The 15,406-nt window shown below is 46.7% G+C and overlaps 1 protein-coding gene across 4 annotated transcripts in view; it reads right to left on the bottom strand.

Moving 5' to 3' along the window:
* kars1 (lysyl-tRNA synthetase 1) overlaps nt 1-15,406 on the bottom strand; it is a 46,886-nt gene that overhangs the window by 22,167 nt on the left and 9,313 nt on the right. For 3 of the 4 annotated variants that reach the window (XM_038806401.1, XM_038806400.1, XM_038806403.1), the window contains exons 2-6: nt 14,930-15,102; nt 13,660-13,804; nt 12,536-12,701; nt 8,291-8,384; nt 7,386-7,572 (exon numbers count right to left, since the gene is read on the bottom strand). In XM_038806401.1, the coding sequence (XP_038662329.1) occupies nt 7,386-7,572; nt 8,291-8,384; nt 12,536-12,701; nt 13,660-13,804; nt 14,930-15,084 (747 nt within the window). In that variant the 5' untranslated portion in view covers nt 15,085-15,102. The remainder of the gene's footprint in view (nt 1-7,385; nt 7,573-8,290; nt 8,385-12,535; nt 12,702-13,659; nt 13,805-14,929; nt 15,103-15,406) is intronic. The other variant, XM_038806402.1, reaches the window with a different exon arrangement.

The raw sequence follows: 15,406 nt of genomic DNA, 5'->3' as shown, positions 1-15,406 counted from the left end.
TGGGCATCAGGCAGCTGAAGGATCTGTTTGTAGATGGGAGGTTTGCGAGCCTGAGAGAGCTGGAGGAGAAATTCGGGCTCCCCCCGGGAAACATGTTTAGACATTTGCAGGTGAAGACATTTGCTAGACGCCAGGTGGAAGGGTTTCCCTTGCTCCCCAGTAGGGGGGCGAGTGATAGGGTGCTCTCGGGGGTCTGGGTCGGAGGGGGGAGGATATCGGACATCTACAAAGTAATGCAGGAGGCGGAGGAGGCATCAGTAGAGGAGCTGAAAGCCAAGTGGGAGGGGGAGCTGGGAGAACAGATAGAGGATGGGACATGGGCTGATGCCCTGGAGAGGGTTAATTCTTCCTCCTCGTGTGCGAGGCTTAGCCTCATTCAATTTAAGGTGCTACATAGAGCCCATATGACGGGGACAAGGATGAGTCGGTTCTTTGGGGGTGAGGACAGATGTGTCAGGTGTTCGGGAAGTCCAGCGAACCATGTCCATATGTTTTGGGCATGTCCGGCACTGGAGGAGTTCTGGAAGGGGGTGGCAAGGACGGTGTCGAGGGTGGTGGGGTCCAGGGTCAAACTAGGATGGGGACTTGCGATCTTTGGGGTTGGGGTGGAGCCGGGGGTACAGGAGGCGAGAGAGGCCGGAGTACTGGCCTTTGCGTCCCTAGTTGCTCGAAGAAGGATACTAATACAGTGGAAGGACGCGAGGCCTCCAAGCGTGGAAACTTGGATTAATGACATGGCAAGCTTTATTCAGTTGGAAAGGGTCAAATTCGCCCTGAGAGGGTCGGTACAAGGGTTCTTCAGGCGGTGGCAGCCTTTCCTCGACTTTTTGGCTCAGAGATAGGGTACAGAGGTCGCAGCAGCAGCAACCCGGGGGGGAGGGGAGGGGGGGGTGGCAACAACGGTTGTGGTGGGTTATTTACGGTTGAAATACGGGCAAATTTGCTCGCAGTTCATGTTGATGTTGATTGTTGCTGTGTTTGTTTTTGGGGGAGGGGGGGGAGGGACAACGCGCGCGCGAGTTCGGGCGGGGGGGGATATTTGTTAAGAGGGAATATTTTGTAATATTCTATAGTTAGTTGGGGTAAATATCTTCATGTAAAAAATTCTTTCAATAAAAATTATTTAAAAAAAAAAGACTTAGGCCCAATGGAACCAAATGCCCTGACTTTTCCTTGGACGGATGAAACAGACAAAAAAAAACAAATATGTTCTAGCGAATTTAAGCATATTGAAGATATAACTAAGTTGGGTGCAATGTCAGCCAGTGAGAGACACTGGGCTGGAGGAAAGAATGAAAAGAGGAGGGACGGAATTCTCCCATTGGGAGACAAACAGCCGACGCCGGAGTGAAACCCGGAGTGTTTCACTCCGGCGTCAGAGGCCGCTCCTCGCCCCCTATTCTCCCCCCCCCCCCCCCCCCCCCCCCCGGGGGGCTAGGAGCAGCGGCACATGAATTCCGCGCGCCAGGCCTTGACGCTTGCGTCAAAGCGGCGCGGCGGGAATGACGTGACCGACGGCGCCGAAGTGACGTCAGCCGCGCATGCGCAGGTTGGCCGGAGACAACCCGCGCATGCGCAGTTGCCCTTTTCCCCTCCGCTGCACCGCAAGACATGGCGGCTTGATCTTGCGGGGCGGCAGAGGGAAAAGAGTGCGTCTTTTAGAGACGCCGGCCCGAAAATCGGTGGGCACCGATCGCGGGCTAGGCATCTGCTGAGCACGCCCGTGGTGCTCGATCCTCCCTCTCCCCCCCAAGGCCCCACACTCACCGGTCACGTGCTGTTCACGCCGGCAGCGACCAGGTGTGGTTGGCGCCGGCGTGAACTGGTCAGGTTCGGCAGGCTGCTCAGCCCATCCGGGCCGGAGAATCGCCGGTCGCCATGAGAAGCGGCGATTCTCCGAGCAGCCTGTCGCAAAACGCAACACGCCATTTTGGGGGGGGGGGAAGAATCGAAAGGGGTGCCAGGGCAGCGTGTCGTGATTCGCCCGGCCCTCCCGCGATTCTACCCCCCGGCGTGCGGAGCGGAGAATCGCGCCAGAGGTCTAAACATTCTGGGTAAAGCAGCTGTTACAGTGCTGTCCAGCAGGTGGAGACTTTGCATCTCTTTAAAGACCTTGAGACAGGGCCAAATGTTACGATGCAATTCTCCCAGCACATTAGTTTTTACTAAATAATGAGCAGCACATGACTTTTAAAAGAAAATTGAATGTTAAAAAAGTTAAGGATCTAATGAATGACCACAAATATGAAATTACCACTTTTGAGTGGAAAGCAACGGAAATGCAATTTAAAATACAGCTTCTAAATAAAAATTAGACATGCGTTCTTTAAGAAAGTGAAAGATTCCAATTTTATAAATCCCGCCATGTCACTGATCCAGGTCTCCACACTTGGGGGCCTCGCATCCTTCCACTGCAGCAAGATCCTTCGTCGGGCTACTAGGGACGCAAAGGCCAGGACACTGGCCTCTTTCGCCTCCTGCACTCCCGGCTCTACCGCAACTCCAAAAATCGCGAGTCCCCACCCTGGTTTGACCCTGGGTCCAACCACCCTCGACACCGTCCCTGCCACCCCCTTCCAGAATTCTTCCATGCCCAGAACATATGGGCGTGGTTCGTTGGACTCCCTGAACATCTGGTGCACCTGTCCTCACCCCCAAAGAACCTACTCATCCTAGTCCCGGACATATGGGCCCGGTGCAGCACCTTAAAGAATGTTTATGATTGCTAACATTATTGTTATTTTTGGTATTTTATTATGGTTCGTTGTTGTTGTATAAATTCAAAATTTTTCAATAAAAATTAGTTTTTTTAAAAAGAAAGTGAAAGATTAATTAATGAATAGGCACAAGTATACTGCAGCAAGCACTTTGCACAAGAGAACACATATCAATTCACTAAATTGTGCATCCTGCTGGACTTATTTAACTCTTGGAGTAGCATCTGAAATGTTGTATGTACCATCATAAAATAATAGGTTGAGCTTTGGAGACTTTCGATGAAAATTGTATGAACAAATTGGAATCCTGTAGATTTGGCCAATTTTATTGTAAAAACTGAACAAAATTGAGAAATACAGATTTTGGCTTTGGATTATACAGTACTTACTCCTAATTTGTTAAAAGGAAATTCAATAGAAGGGGAGGGTCGACCCGGGGCGAACAGGGGACAGAACATGGCTAATAGACAGGGGAAAGGGACGGGTCGCTCCGCGACCCGGTTGATTACTTGGAATGTGAGGGGGCTGAACGGACCGGTCAAGAGATCAAGGGTTTTTTCACACCTAAAGGGACTGCAGGCGGATGTGGCAATGTTGCAGGAGACTCACTTGAGAGTAGTAGACCAGGTGCGCCTGAGAAGGGGGTGGGTGGGACAGGTGTTCCACTCAGGCTTGGACGCAAAGAACCGGGGGGTGGCGATTTTGGTGGGAAAGAGGGTGTCGTTCGTGGCGGCGCAGGTGGTAGCAGATAAGGAGGGTAGGTACGTGATGGTGAAGGGTAGGCTGCAGGGAGAGAATGTGGTGCTGGTAAATGTATATGCCCCGAATTGGGATGACGCGGGTTTTATGAGGCGCCTGTTGGGCCTCATTCCGGGTCTGGAGGCAGGAGGCCTGATCATGGGGGGGGACTTCAACACAGTGCTCGACCCTGGGCTGGACAGATCGAGTTCCAGGACGAATAGGAGGCCGGCAGCGGCGGAGGTGCTAAGGGGGTTCATGGAGCAGATGGGGGGGGTAGACCCTTGGAGATTTGGCAGGCCAAGGGCGAGGGAGTATTCTTTTTTCTCCCGCGTCCACAGGGTGTACTCCAGAATAGACTTTTTTGTACTGAGCAGGGGGCTGATTTCGAGAGTGCAGGACACGGAGTACTCGGCCATTGCGATTTCGGACCATGCACCACACTGGGTAGAGGTAGAACTGGGGGAAGCACGGGACCAGCGCCCGCTGTGGCGCCTGGATGTGGGGCTGCTGGCGGACGATGAGGTGTGCGGAAGGGTCCGGAAGGGCATTGAGAGATATCTGGGCACGAACGACACGGGCGAGGTGAAGGTGGGGGTAGTATGGGAGGCCCTGAAAGCAGTGATCAGAGGAGAGCTGATCTCCATAAGGGCACACAGAGAAAGGAAGGAGAGGCAGGAGAGGGAGAGACTGGTGGGGGAACTTATAGAAGTGGACAGGAGATATGCGGAGACACCAAAGGAGGGGCTGTTGAGGGAGCGGCGCAGTTTACAGGCCCAGTTTGACCTACTGACCACTAGGAAGGCGGAGACGCAATGGAGAAGGGCACAGGGTGCGGTCTATGAGTACGGGGAAAAGGCGAGCAGGATGCTAGCACACCAGCTGCGCAAGCGAGATGCAGCCAGAGAGATTGGGGGAGTGAGAGAGAAGGGAGGGAACGTAGTGCAGAAGGGGCAAGAGGTGAACGGGGTCTTCAGGGATTTCTACAGGGAATTGTACCGGTCTGAGCCGCCCAGGAGGAGGGGGGGAATGGAGAACTTCCTCGATAGATTGAGGTTCCCAAAGGTCCAGGAGGAAAGGGTGGAGGGGCTGGGGGCGCCGATAGAGCTGCAGGAACTAGTTAAAGGGATAGGCCAGATGCAGGCGGGGAAGGCGCCGGGGCCGGATGGGTTCCCGGTGGAATTTTATAAGAAGTATGTGGACTTGGTGGGTCCAGTGCTGGTGCGAGCCTTCAATGAGGCGCGAGAGGGGGGGGCTCTGCCCCCGACAATGTCACAGGCCCTGATCTCCTTGATCCTGAAGCGGGACAAAGACCCTGTACAGTGCGGGTCCTATAGGCCTATCTCCCTCTTGAATGTAGATGCCAAACTGTTGGCAAAGGTCCTGGCAACCAGAATAGAGGATTGTGTGCCAGGGGTAATCCATGAGGACCAGACGGGTTTCGTAAAGGGACGACAACTTAATACAAATGTCCGGAGGCTGTTGAATGTAATTATGATGCCAGCAGTGGAGGGGGAGGCTGAGATAGTGGTAGCACTGGATGCGGAGAAGGCATTCGATAGGGTGGAGTGGGAATACCTGTGGGAGACGCTGGAACGGTTTGGGTTTGGGGAGGGATTTATCAAGTGGGTGAAGCTGCTGTATTCGGCCCCGATGGCGAGTGTGGTTACAAACGGGAGGAGGTCGGAGTATTTTGGGCTCCATCGAGGTACCAGGCAGGGATGCCCCCTATCCCCCTTACTATTTGCATTAGCGATCGAACCGTTGGCGATGGCACTGAGGGGTTCAGGGGGTTGGAGAGGACTGACAAGGGGAGGGGAGGAGCATCGGGTATCACTCTATGCGGATGATTTGTTGTTGTATGTGGCGGATCCGGAAGGGGGAATGCCGGAGGTAATGGAAATACTAGCGGAGTTTGGGGACTTTTCGGGATATAAATTAAATGTGGGTAAAAGTGAGGTCTTTGTGATACACCCGGGAGATCAGGGGGAGGGAATTGGGCGGCTCCCCTTTAGGAGAGCAGTAAAGAGCTTCAGGTACTTGGGGGTGCAGGTGGCAAGGAACTGGGGGACCCTCCACAAGCTGAACTTTTCACGGCTGGTGGAGCAGATGGAGGAGGAGTTCAAGAGGTGGGACATGGTACCGCTGTCGCTAGCAGGGAGGGTGCAGTCAGTCAAAATGACGGTCCTCCCGAGGTTCTTGTTTCTGTTCCAGTGCTTGCCCATCTTCCTCCCCAGGGCCTTCTTCAAGAAGGTAACTAGCAGCATTATGGGCTATGTGTGGGCGCATGGCACCCCTAGAGTGAGAAGGATTTTCTTGGAACGGAGTAGGGACAGTGGAGGATTAGCGCTACCCAATCTTTCCGGATACTACTGGGCGGCGAACGCATCGATGGTGCGCAAGTGGGTGATGGAGGGGGAGGGGGCAGCTTGGAAACGTATGGAGAGGGCGTCCTGCGGCAATACAAGCCTGGGGGCGCTAGTAACGGCACCATGGCCGCTCCGCCCCACAAGGTATACCACGAGTCCGGTAGTGGCGGCCACCCTTAAAATCTGGGGGCAGTGGAGGCGACACAGGGGGGAAGTGGGGGGTCTGATGGCGGCGCCACTGAGAGGGAACCACAGATTTGTCCCGGGGAACACTGGCGGGGGATTCCAGAGCTGGCACAGGGCGGGCATCAGGCAACTGAGGGACATGTTCATAGAGGGGAGGTTTGCGAGCCTGGGAGAGCTGGAGGAGAAATTTGAGCTCCCCCCGGGGAACACGTTTAGATACCTGCAGGTGAAGGCATTTGCCAGACGACAGGTGGAAGGATTCCCCTTGCTTCCCGATGGAGGGGCGAGTGATAGGGTGCTGTCAGGGCCCTGGGTCGGAGAAGGGAAGGTCTCGGACATCTACAAAATAATGCAGGAGGTGGAGGAGGTACCGATAGAGGAGCTGAAAGACAAGTGGGAAGCGGAGCTGGGAGAGCAGATAGAAGATGGGACATGGGCGGATGCCCTAGAGAGGGTCAATTCGTCGTCGTCGTGCGCAAGGTTGGGCCTCATCCAATTTAAGGTGCTGCACAGAGCCCATATGACGGGGACTAGGATGAGTCGGTTCTTCGGGGGGGAGGACAGGTGTGTTAGGTGTTCGGGAAGCCCTGCGAACCATGTACATATGTTCTGGATGTGTCCGGCACTGGAAGAGTTCTGGGAGGGGGTGGCGGGGACGGTGTCGAGAGTGGTGGGAACCAGGGTCAAACCAGGGTGGGGGCTAGCGATTTTTGGGGTTGGGGTGGAGCCAGGAGTACAGGAGGCAAGGGAGGCCGGAATATTGGCCTTTGCGTCCTTGGTAGCTCGGAGAAGGATCTTGATTCAGTGGAGGGACACAAGGCCACCAAGCGTTAACACCTGGTTAAACGACATGGCAAGCTTCATCCAATTGGAAAGAATCAAATTCGCCCTGAGAGGGTCGGTACAGGGGTTCTTCCGGCGGTGGCAGCCCTTCCTTGACTTTCTGGATCAGAGATAGGAACCGGAGGCCGAAACAGCAGCAACCCGGGGAGAAAAGGGGGGGGGGGGGGGGGGGAAGGGAGGGGGGGGGGGGGGATAGCAACGAAGGGAGCACGTCAGCGGGGGGTCGCGGGCAAGGACTGCCCGAGGCCATCGGCAGAAAGGGAAAAACGGTTTGGTTGCTAGACTGATAGCGCGGAGGGGGGGGGGGGGAAGGGAGGGTGGGGGGGTGCGCGCGGGGGAGGTTTTTCCAGGGGGGACTTGTGGTGTTATAATTTAAAATGTAATAGGGGTAAATGTTTGTATCGAAAAATTTCAATAAAAATTATTTAAAAAAAAAAAGAAGGAAATTCAATGGTCTTAATCAAGAGTATGAATTGTTAATTATTTTACTTTAACACCATGAAGTCATTTTCATTTTGAGCAATGCATTTACCTTGTCTCGGAGTCCAAAGTGTAAGTGAGGCAGCATGTGCAGGCAAGGAGAAAGAAGTGTCATCTCTCTGGGGATTATACTCAGCTCTCCTTTTTTTGTCTTTCCTGGGTTTCCTTGCACTCCAATAATATCACCACGGCGCAATTTATTGTTGATCTTAATGAATTCTTCTTCAGATTTGTAATTTCTGAAATAATTATTAAAAAAAGTACATAATTTTCCTGATTTCTACAGTAAACATTAAAAATCGCTCTCCAGGTAGCTGCAACTAATAGTAGATACAATTAAACTGACAAGCTTTTGTTTGACATGCTCTTCGTATGTTTAACCATTTTAGTAGTAGTATTAAGCACAGCCAAATGAAATAAACGACTTTTAAGAAGAAAATAGTCCAGCAATTTTAAGTTTCAAAAGTAGGCAAACAGCATGTAAAAGGTGATCTGAGTTGCAATATTTTGCAACACTCCGTACGTAAAGAATAAATCTGATTAAATTGGAATGTTCAATTCCTTCTCATAGAATCACCGCCGCAGTGCAGAAGGAAGCCATTCGGCCCAAGAGCCTGCACCGACCCTTCTTGAAAGAATACCCTACCTAGACCAATGCCCCAAACCTTCCTCATAACCCCACCTAACCTTTTGGACACTAAGGGGCAATTTAGCATGACCAATCCACCTTTGGACTGTAGGAGGAAACAGGAGCACCCATGCAGGCACTAGGAAAAAATGCAAACTCCACACAGTCACCCGAGGCTGTAATTGAACCTGGGTCCCTGGCACTGTGAGGCAGCAGTGCTAACCACTATGCCACCATGCTGCACCATACTCATGTACATAAAGAATGCAACTGATTAAATTGGAAGGTTCAATTCGGCCAAAAAATAACATCTGCACAATTTAACTTACTTGGAATTAGCCATAACTTGTAGTTTAACTCCTTCACCACGGAGGTCGTAGAAAATTAGTTTGGCACCGGAGGCTCGTTTAGCATGGACACGACCTAGAAAAGAGAGTGGGTGTTGCAATATTCTTCAATATAAATTCCCAAATTCACATTTAAATCTGTAAAAATGGGTGCTACGTTAAATAAAGAAAAAATATTATTGTTTGTAAAAGAACTATGCCTGTAGAAAGTGAATTAGATGTCAATTTTGTTTACATCTATAATTGTGGCAGCAATACGGAATAATCAAAGTAACCAATAGGATTTGATTGCACACTTATGCAAGTTGTGTTAGGTTGGAAATGAGTTTTATTTTGTGTTTCAGTTAGTGAGTTTTAATTAGTAGTAAATGACAACCAAATTGATCTGTGAGCAATAATCCATTCATCATTACATTAGTTCTAATTCCCAAATCTTTGCCAAATCATTAGGAACAGTAGTAGCCATTCAGCTCCTTGCGCCTTTTCCCCTCATGATTGATCTGTAATTCAACTCCATTTATCCATCTTTGATCCATATCCTTTGATGCCATTACCCCGAAAAAATCTACTCATCTGAAAACTTGAAGATTTCAACTGACCCAGCATCTATTACCATTTGAACGAGTTCCAGACTTCCACTAGTGTGTGAAAAAGTGCTTCTGATTTCACTGCCTAAGTTTTAAACCCTCTTCACCAGACAAAATACATCTACCCTGGTACTGAATCTCTCATTTTAAATAAACAGATGTTTGGTAGTACAGAACTCGAGTATTGTTGAGAACAGATATGCTGCCAAAGCTTTTTGTCTTGCACTCTTAGGACAGATTTGTAAGAATATCAATTGTGAAGGAAACAACAATTTAAAGTAAGTGAGAAGAGTGAGCACACTGGTTGGCAAATGGACTCAGATTAGTAGAGATCTTGTCATGTTCTCCATGGCTGTGCCTCGATTAATCAGAGTCCACTTGCCAACCAGTCAGCACTTTCTTCTCATGCAGCATAAATTGTTCTTCCCTTCACAATTGATACTTAGAAACTGTCTGATGAGTGCAAGACAAAAAGCTTTGACAGCATGTCTTTTTTTTCAAACAATACTAACTTTAAATATCTCTATTAGATCATTCTCAATCTTCTAAATATGAAGGAATGCAAAGCAAGTTTATGTAACCTGCCCTCAAATTTTAAGCTTTTCAGCCATTGTGGATCTGTGCTAGATACCTTCCAAGGTCAGCATTATTTTCCCGAAGTTTCGTGCCCAAAGTGGAAAACACTCCACACAAAGGCTGTGTACAACTGAAAAATCACTTCCGAATTCTACCCTCTTGCGGTAAAGGCTAACATTCTATTAGTCTTTTTCAATACATTTTGTATCTGTGTATTATTTTTCAGTCATTTGTGTACATTGATATCCAAATTCCTTTACTTTTTCATAGCTCCCAGTCTCTCTCAATTATGAAAATATTCCAGTTTATCACTTTTTGTTCCAAATTGGATGATCTCAAAACGAACTCCCATCTGCCATAGTTTTTCATGCTCATTTATCTCTACATCCCTTTGAAATCTTCCTCGCTCTCATTGATACAACTTATTGTGCCTCTTAAAAAAAATACTGTCATCTGAGAATTTGGATTTACAACACTCTTTTATTCAAATCATTAATTTCAATTCCAGTTCATGACTCTTCCCTATATTATGGTCACTATGTGGAAGATGATCTTTTAACTTCAGGTTGCGAACTAATTGTGGATTATTGCACATCACTAAATTCAGTAATGGTCTATTCCTTCAATAAGTTATAAATCATACCAGTGTAGAAAATTATTTTGAATGCATTTCTATAGATTCACTGCTTTTATTATTTGAGCTGTTCTGTTGCTTCCAGACAAGGTGAAAAGTAAAATCTCCCATGAAACCATTTTGTTTTTGCTAATTGTTTCCCTGATTTCTCTGGTTATAATTCTATCTTCTCAATAGCTAGTAAACATAATAATAATCTTTATTAGTGTCACTAGTAGGCTTACATTAACACTGCAATGAAGTTACTGTGAAAATCCCCTAGTCACCACATTCCGGCACCTGTTTGGGTACACAGAGGGAGAGTTCAGAATGTCCAATTCACCTAGCAAACACATCTTTCGGGACTTGTGGGAGGAAACCGGAACACGTGGAGGAAATCCACGTGGACATGGGGAGAATGTGCAGACTCCACACAGACAGTGACCCAAGCCGGGAATCGAATCTGGGTCCCTGGTGCTGTGAAGCAACACAGAGCTTTATCCCACCATCACTAGTGATCAACCGGCAGCAGGTGGGAAAATCATCTGATTGAGGGACCCAGCATTGAAAAGGCAGTCTAATAGAGAGCCATTCCCGGTCCTTTCTTGGGATCCTCATTTTAGCATAGCCAGCAATCATTCCCTGCCTTCATTCATCTGTGGCCTGGTCCCTCAGCAATCCCAGGCCACTGGAGATTGCATTACTAATGGCTGCCACCCCTTCTGGTGGTAGAACATAGAACATAGAACAGTACAGCACAGAACAGGCCCTTCGGCCCTCAATGTTGTGCCGAGCCATGATCACCCCACTTAAACCCACGTAACCCGCAACCCAACAATCCCCCCATTAACCTTACACTACGGGCAATTTAGCATGGCCAATCCACCTAACCCGCACATCTTTGGACTGTGGGAGGAAACCGGAGCACCCGGAGGAAACCCACGCACACACGGGGAGGACGTGCAGACTCCACACAGACAGTGACCCAGCCGGGAATCGAACCTGGGACCCTGGAGCTGTGAAGCATTGATGCTAACCACCATGCTACCGTGAGGCCGTGGTACTAACAGGCAAATGAGAGCTGCCAGCCTCTGACTAGATGGCAGCTTTCAAGGTCCTAAATCTTGGGGGTGACCTGCCTATGAGCAGTTAATAGGCTCTTAATTCTGACAGGCATCACTGGGTTCCTACTAATTCTCCATCTGGCAGGCAAAAGCCCTGTTGTCAATATGTAAATATATTCAACTATCAAATGACCCTTCCTGTTAAGCTTTATCTCTACGTTAACTATAGTAGAGTCACTATAGCTACTCCCTTTTGCAATTTCCCAGTGATCCTATGGCTGGGAATGTTTAGCTCCCAAGCGTGCTCAGGCAGTAGCCATATTAAGGGTTATCCAATCAGTTCATTCCTTTCTTCCTTCCCCACCCCATAGCCCTGCAAATGTTCCTTCGAAGAATATATCCTCTTCCTATTTGTAGTTACTATTGAATCTGTTTCTACCACTTTCAGGCAACGTATCCTAGATCATAACAATTCATTGACCAAGTGTCCTCATCGTCAATCTGTCTTTTTGCCAATTATTAAATATCCTCTGGTTACCGATGCTCTGACTGGTGGAGCGTACTTTCCCAATTTGCTCCATCAAAAATCAACGAATTTTGAGCATTTCTATTAAATCTCTCCTTATCTTTCTCTGCTCCAAGGAGACCAATCTGAGATTCCCCAAGTTCTCCACGTAGCTTAATACCTTCACCACCTTCATTCCATTCTAGAAAATCTCCTCTAGAAACACTCCAACCTTGACACACTTTCTAACTTGTGGTGCCCAGAAATGGACACAATAGCAGAGGTCTAACCAGTATTTCAACAATGTTTATCAGAAATTGCTTAGTTTTACACTTTATGTTGTTTATAAATATGAGAAATGCCACTAAAAAGATTTTTAAAAAAGTTTTACACTTTATGCCTTTATTTATAAAGCCAAGGATACTCATATCCGTACATCAACTCGCCCTGCAAGATTTGTGTATGTAAACCACCATGTCCACTGTCACTGTGCCCCCCAAAAGTCTCTGTTCTTGTATCCACTTTCAAATTGCATAATTTAGTTTATACTCTCTCTCTCTCCTGGTTCTTTACAATTTTCCTTTTAATGTTGAAATTGTACCATTTATTAGGCTGATGCCATGTCTGCGTGGGTCTCACCCCCCACAAAAAGATGTGCAGGGTCAGTGGATTGGCTATGCTAAATTGCCCCTTAATTGGAAAAAATAATTGGGTATTCAAATTTATTTAAAAAAATTATTAGGCTGGTGATTATGGTTGGTTCAGTTTTTTCCAAGTTTGTGAATGTCTCAAATCATTTTCCACATTAACTTTTGACAAAAGTGTATTTGAAGAAAAGTTAAAAATCTAAAAGCAAAAAGTGCCGATTTGAAAACATCTCACCTGCCACAGACAAAGTGACATCAGAGAGTTGATCACCAGGCTGCAGATTGTCGTACTTTTCAATGAACTCTGTTAAGGACATATCAACGTGGAATTTATGAGGATATGGACTCTCATTAGTCCCCTTCAGTTGCTGGATGGCCTGTGTTCGAATTTTGAAGTATTGCTGAAAAGGAAGAGTACAAAACAAAATATTTTGCTATCTACTCTGTAGAAACTATGCTCATGATAGTTAAAACAAAATATACTCTATAACATGGAAAAATGCCCCAAGGTGTTTCCCAGTAGCATAACCAGATGAACGTGGACTCAAGATCTAAAGAAACAGATATTAGGAGTGATGATCAAAAGTTTGAATCATGGAAATAGGTTTTAAGGATGATTTTACAGAAGAGCAGTGAGAGAGATTTTGCAAGGGATTTTCAGAACACAGGGCCCAATGATGCTGCAAGAGAGAGCAAAGATGCAGAAGGGGTTAGAGATGGAGGAATTCAGATTTTCATAGAATTATAGAATTTACAGTGCAGAAGGGGGCCATTCGGCCCATCGAGTCTGCACCGGCTCTTGGAAAGAGCACCCTGCCCACGGTCAACACCTCCAGCCTATCCCCATAACACCACCCAACACAAAGGAAATTTTGGACACCAAGGGCAATTTATCATGGCCAATCGACCTAACCTGCACATTTTTGGACCGTGGGAGGAAACCGGAGGAAACCCACGCACACACGGGGAGGATGTGCAGACTCCGCACAAACAGTGACCCAAGCCGGAATCGAACCTGGGACCCTGGAGCTGTGAAGCAATTGTGCTATCCACAATGCTACCGTGCTGCCCGTTTTGGGATGGGAATGTTGATGGACTGAAGGCAATTACAGAGATATGAATGGGTACCTTGGTAGTCAAAATAAAAATAAAAAAGAATTGAAACATTTGATTACTATTAACCGGATCTTATTATGCTACAACTTGTCTTTTATGTGACAGCCACATCCCATCCTGGACTCGTCTCTTGAGCGCCCTGCCAACACTGCTAAATTCTTTGAACCACACCACTCCACAGATATTCACGTTATTCATTCCTGTAGCATTATACTAGCATTTTAATAAAGTCATCACACTCACATTAGGATCAAGGGTTTCTTCATCTCCACTTATGTCAATCCCGTCAACCTTCTTGGTTTCGAGAGCTGGCTTTTCAGTTAATTCTTTAGCTTTAATTTCCTTCTCCACAGCTTTCTTCTCAGCTTTCATCCGCCTCTTCTGTTCACTACAAAAATTAGAATATGGAAATGTAAACTTAATTCCACAAGTAAAACAGCTAAACAGATTTAGTCACGGGGAGTTATTGCTCTTAAACAGCATTAAGATATTTCTAAACTAGGGGCCAAAAGGGTTGGCACCATCAAAGACGCGTGGAAGACAGAAAAGAAAAGAACGTCAATTTTCCACATATATTAATTATTGATTTGCTTCACAAAAGATGTAAAATATATATTTTTTTTAAGAATCACCATTAATTTAGATTCAAAAGAACCTTCAGGAACAAAATACAAACCTACATGTCCAAATCAAAAAACTTTAATATTCAACAAGTACAGATGAAAACATGTATAGAAAATGGTAACTTTTAACAGGATGTCCACCACGAATATCGAAAAGACATTAAACAAAGCAACTGACACTATAATTAAGAAATGAAACTGAAACAGAGACCATAGAAATTCTAGTTCTGTGCCACAGGAATGTAGCCCTCCCTGTGCAATTTTGCCAAATACTCCCCACCCAGGTGAAACTTTATAATCACACACTGCAGATACATCTGCTTCAGACAAATATTTGATATACTATTGAAGTATCAACAAATGTTTTCTGCATAGAATGTGACATTAATATATGTTTGCTGAGGTGAAAACAAAATATAATAGTATTACAGTCAAACACATGCTCAGATGGAGAGCTAATCCAAAAGTGAAAACAACATTGAGCCGCATTTTAAGTAGGTATTGTAAACTGTCTCCTTATTGATTCCAGTCCCTCACATCCCAACAAATCCCACGTCCCACCAGATGAGCTGTGGGGTCTCTATGATGGTAAGCCTGTCAGTGCACAGTTGACCTTCTTCCAAATTGAATCAGGCTGTGCATGGAAGGAGGCGTTCTTGCAGTCTAGCTGTTTTGAAAACGAGCAGAAGATGAGCCATTGTTGCAGTCCAGCTATTTTGAAAACAAGCCAGAGTTCCAAATCAAAAATCATGAGATTTTATTCTACCTCAGCATGCCAACAAGTTCCTGATTCTTGTTTGTATCAATTCAAATGCTCATTTATCATGAAAAAAGGTTGGGAATTTGAACAAATTTAGAAATATCTAAAGATGAAACAAAGCATCACCAACCTTTTTTCATTATGCAATCTCTTCTGGAGAAGAGGAGTAAAAGAAGTAAGGCTCTGTATTGGCACCTTTCCCCAGTGACCCCTGACCTGCTGCCCAAGAAGCCTATGGAGGCAGCTGGTCATCATAATGAACTGTGTCATAGTGGGTTGTCCCATATACAAAGCATTTAACACCTAGTGAAAGACAAAATAAATAGAATCAGACTATTAAAGCTCAATCAGCATGGTTACGGTTAGCATGCAGGTTCAGTTGGCAGTTGAGGCAATGTTAACATTCATTTGAGAGGGCTAGAATATTAGAGCATGGATGTACTGTTGATGCTGTTTGTGAGCAGTTGTGGGCCCCATATCTAAGGAAGAGTACGCTAGCCTTGGAGAGGATCCAGAGGAGGTTCATTAGAATGATCACCGTAATGAAGGACTTGTCATAGGAGGAGCGGTTGAGTCTGTACTCAGATGGAGTTTGGGGGGGGGGTGA

This window comes from Scyliorhinus canicula, chromosome 9, assembly GCF_902713615.1.
Source record: "Scyliorhinus canicula chromosome 9, sScyCan1.1, whole genome shotgun sequence".
Taxonomy (NCBI): Eukaryota; Metazoa; Chordata; class Chondrichthyes; order Carcharhiniformes; family Scyliorhinidae; genus Scyliorhinus; species Scyliorhinus canicula.
This window is presented reverse-complemented; position numbering and strand designations above follow the sequence as displayed.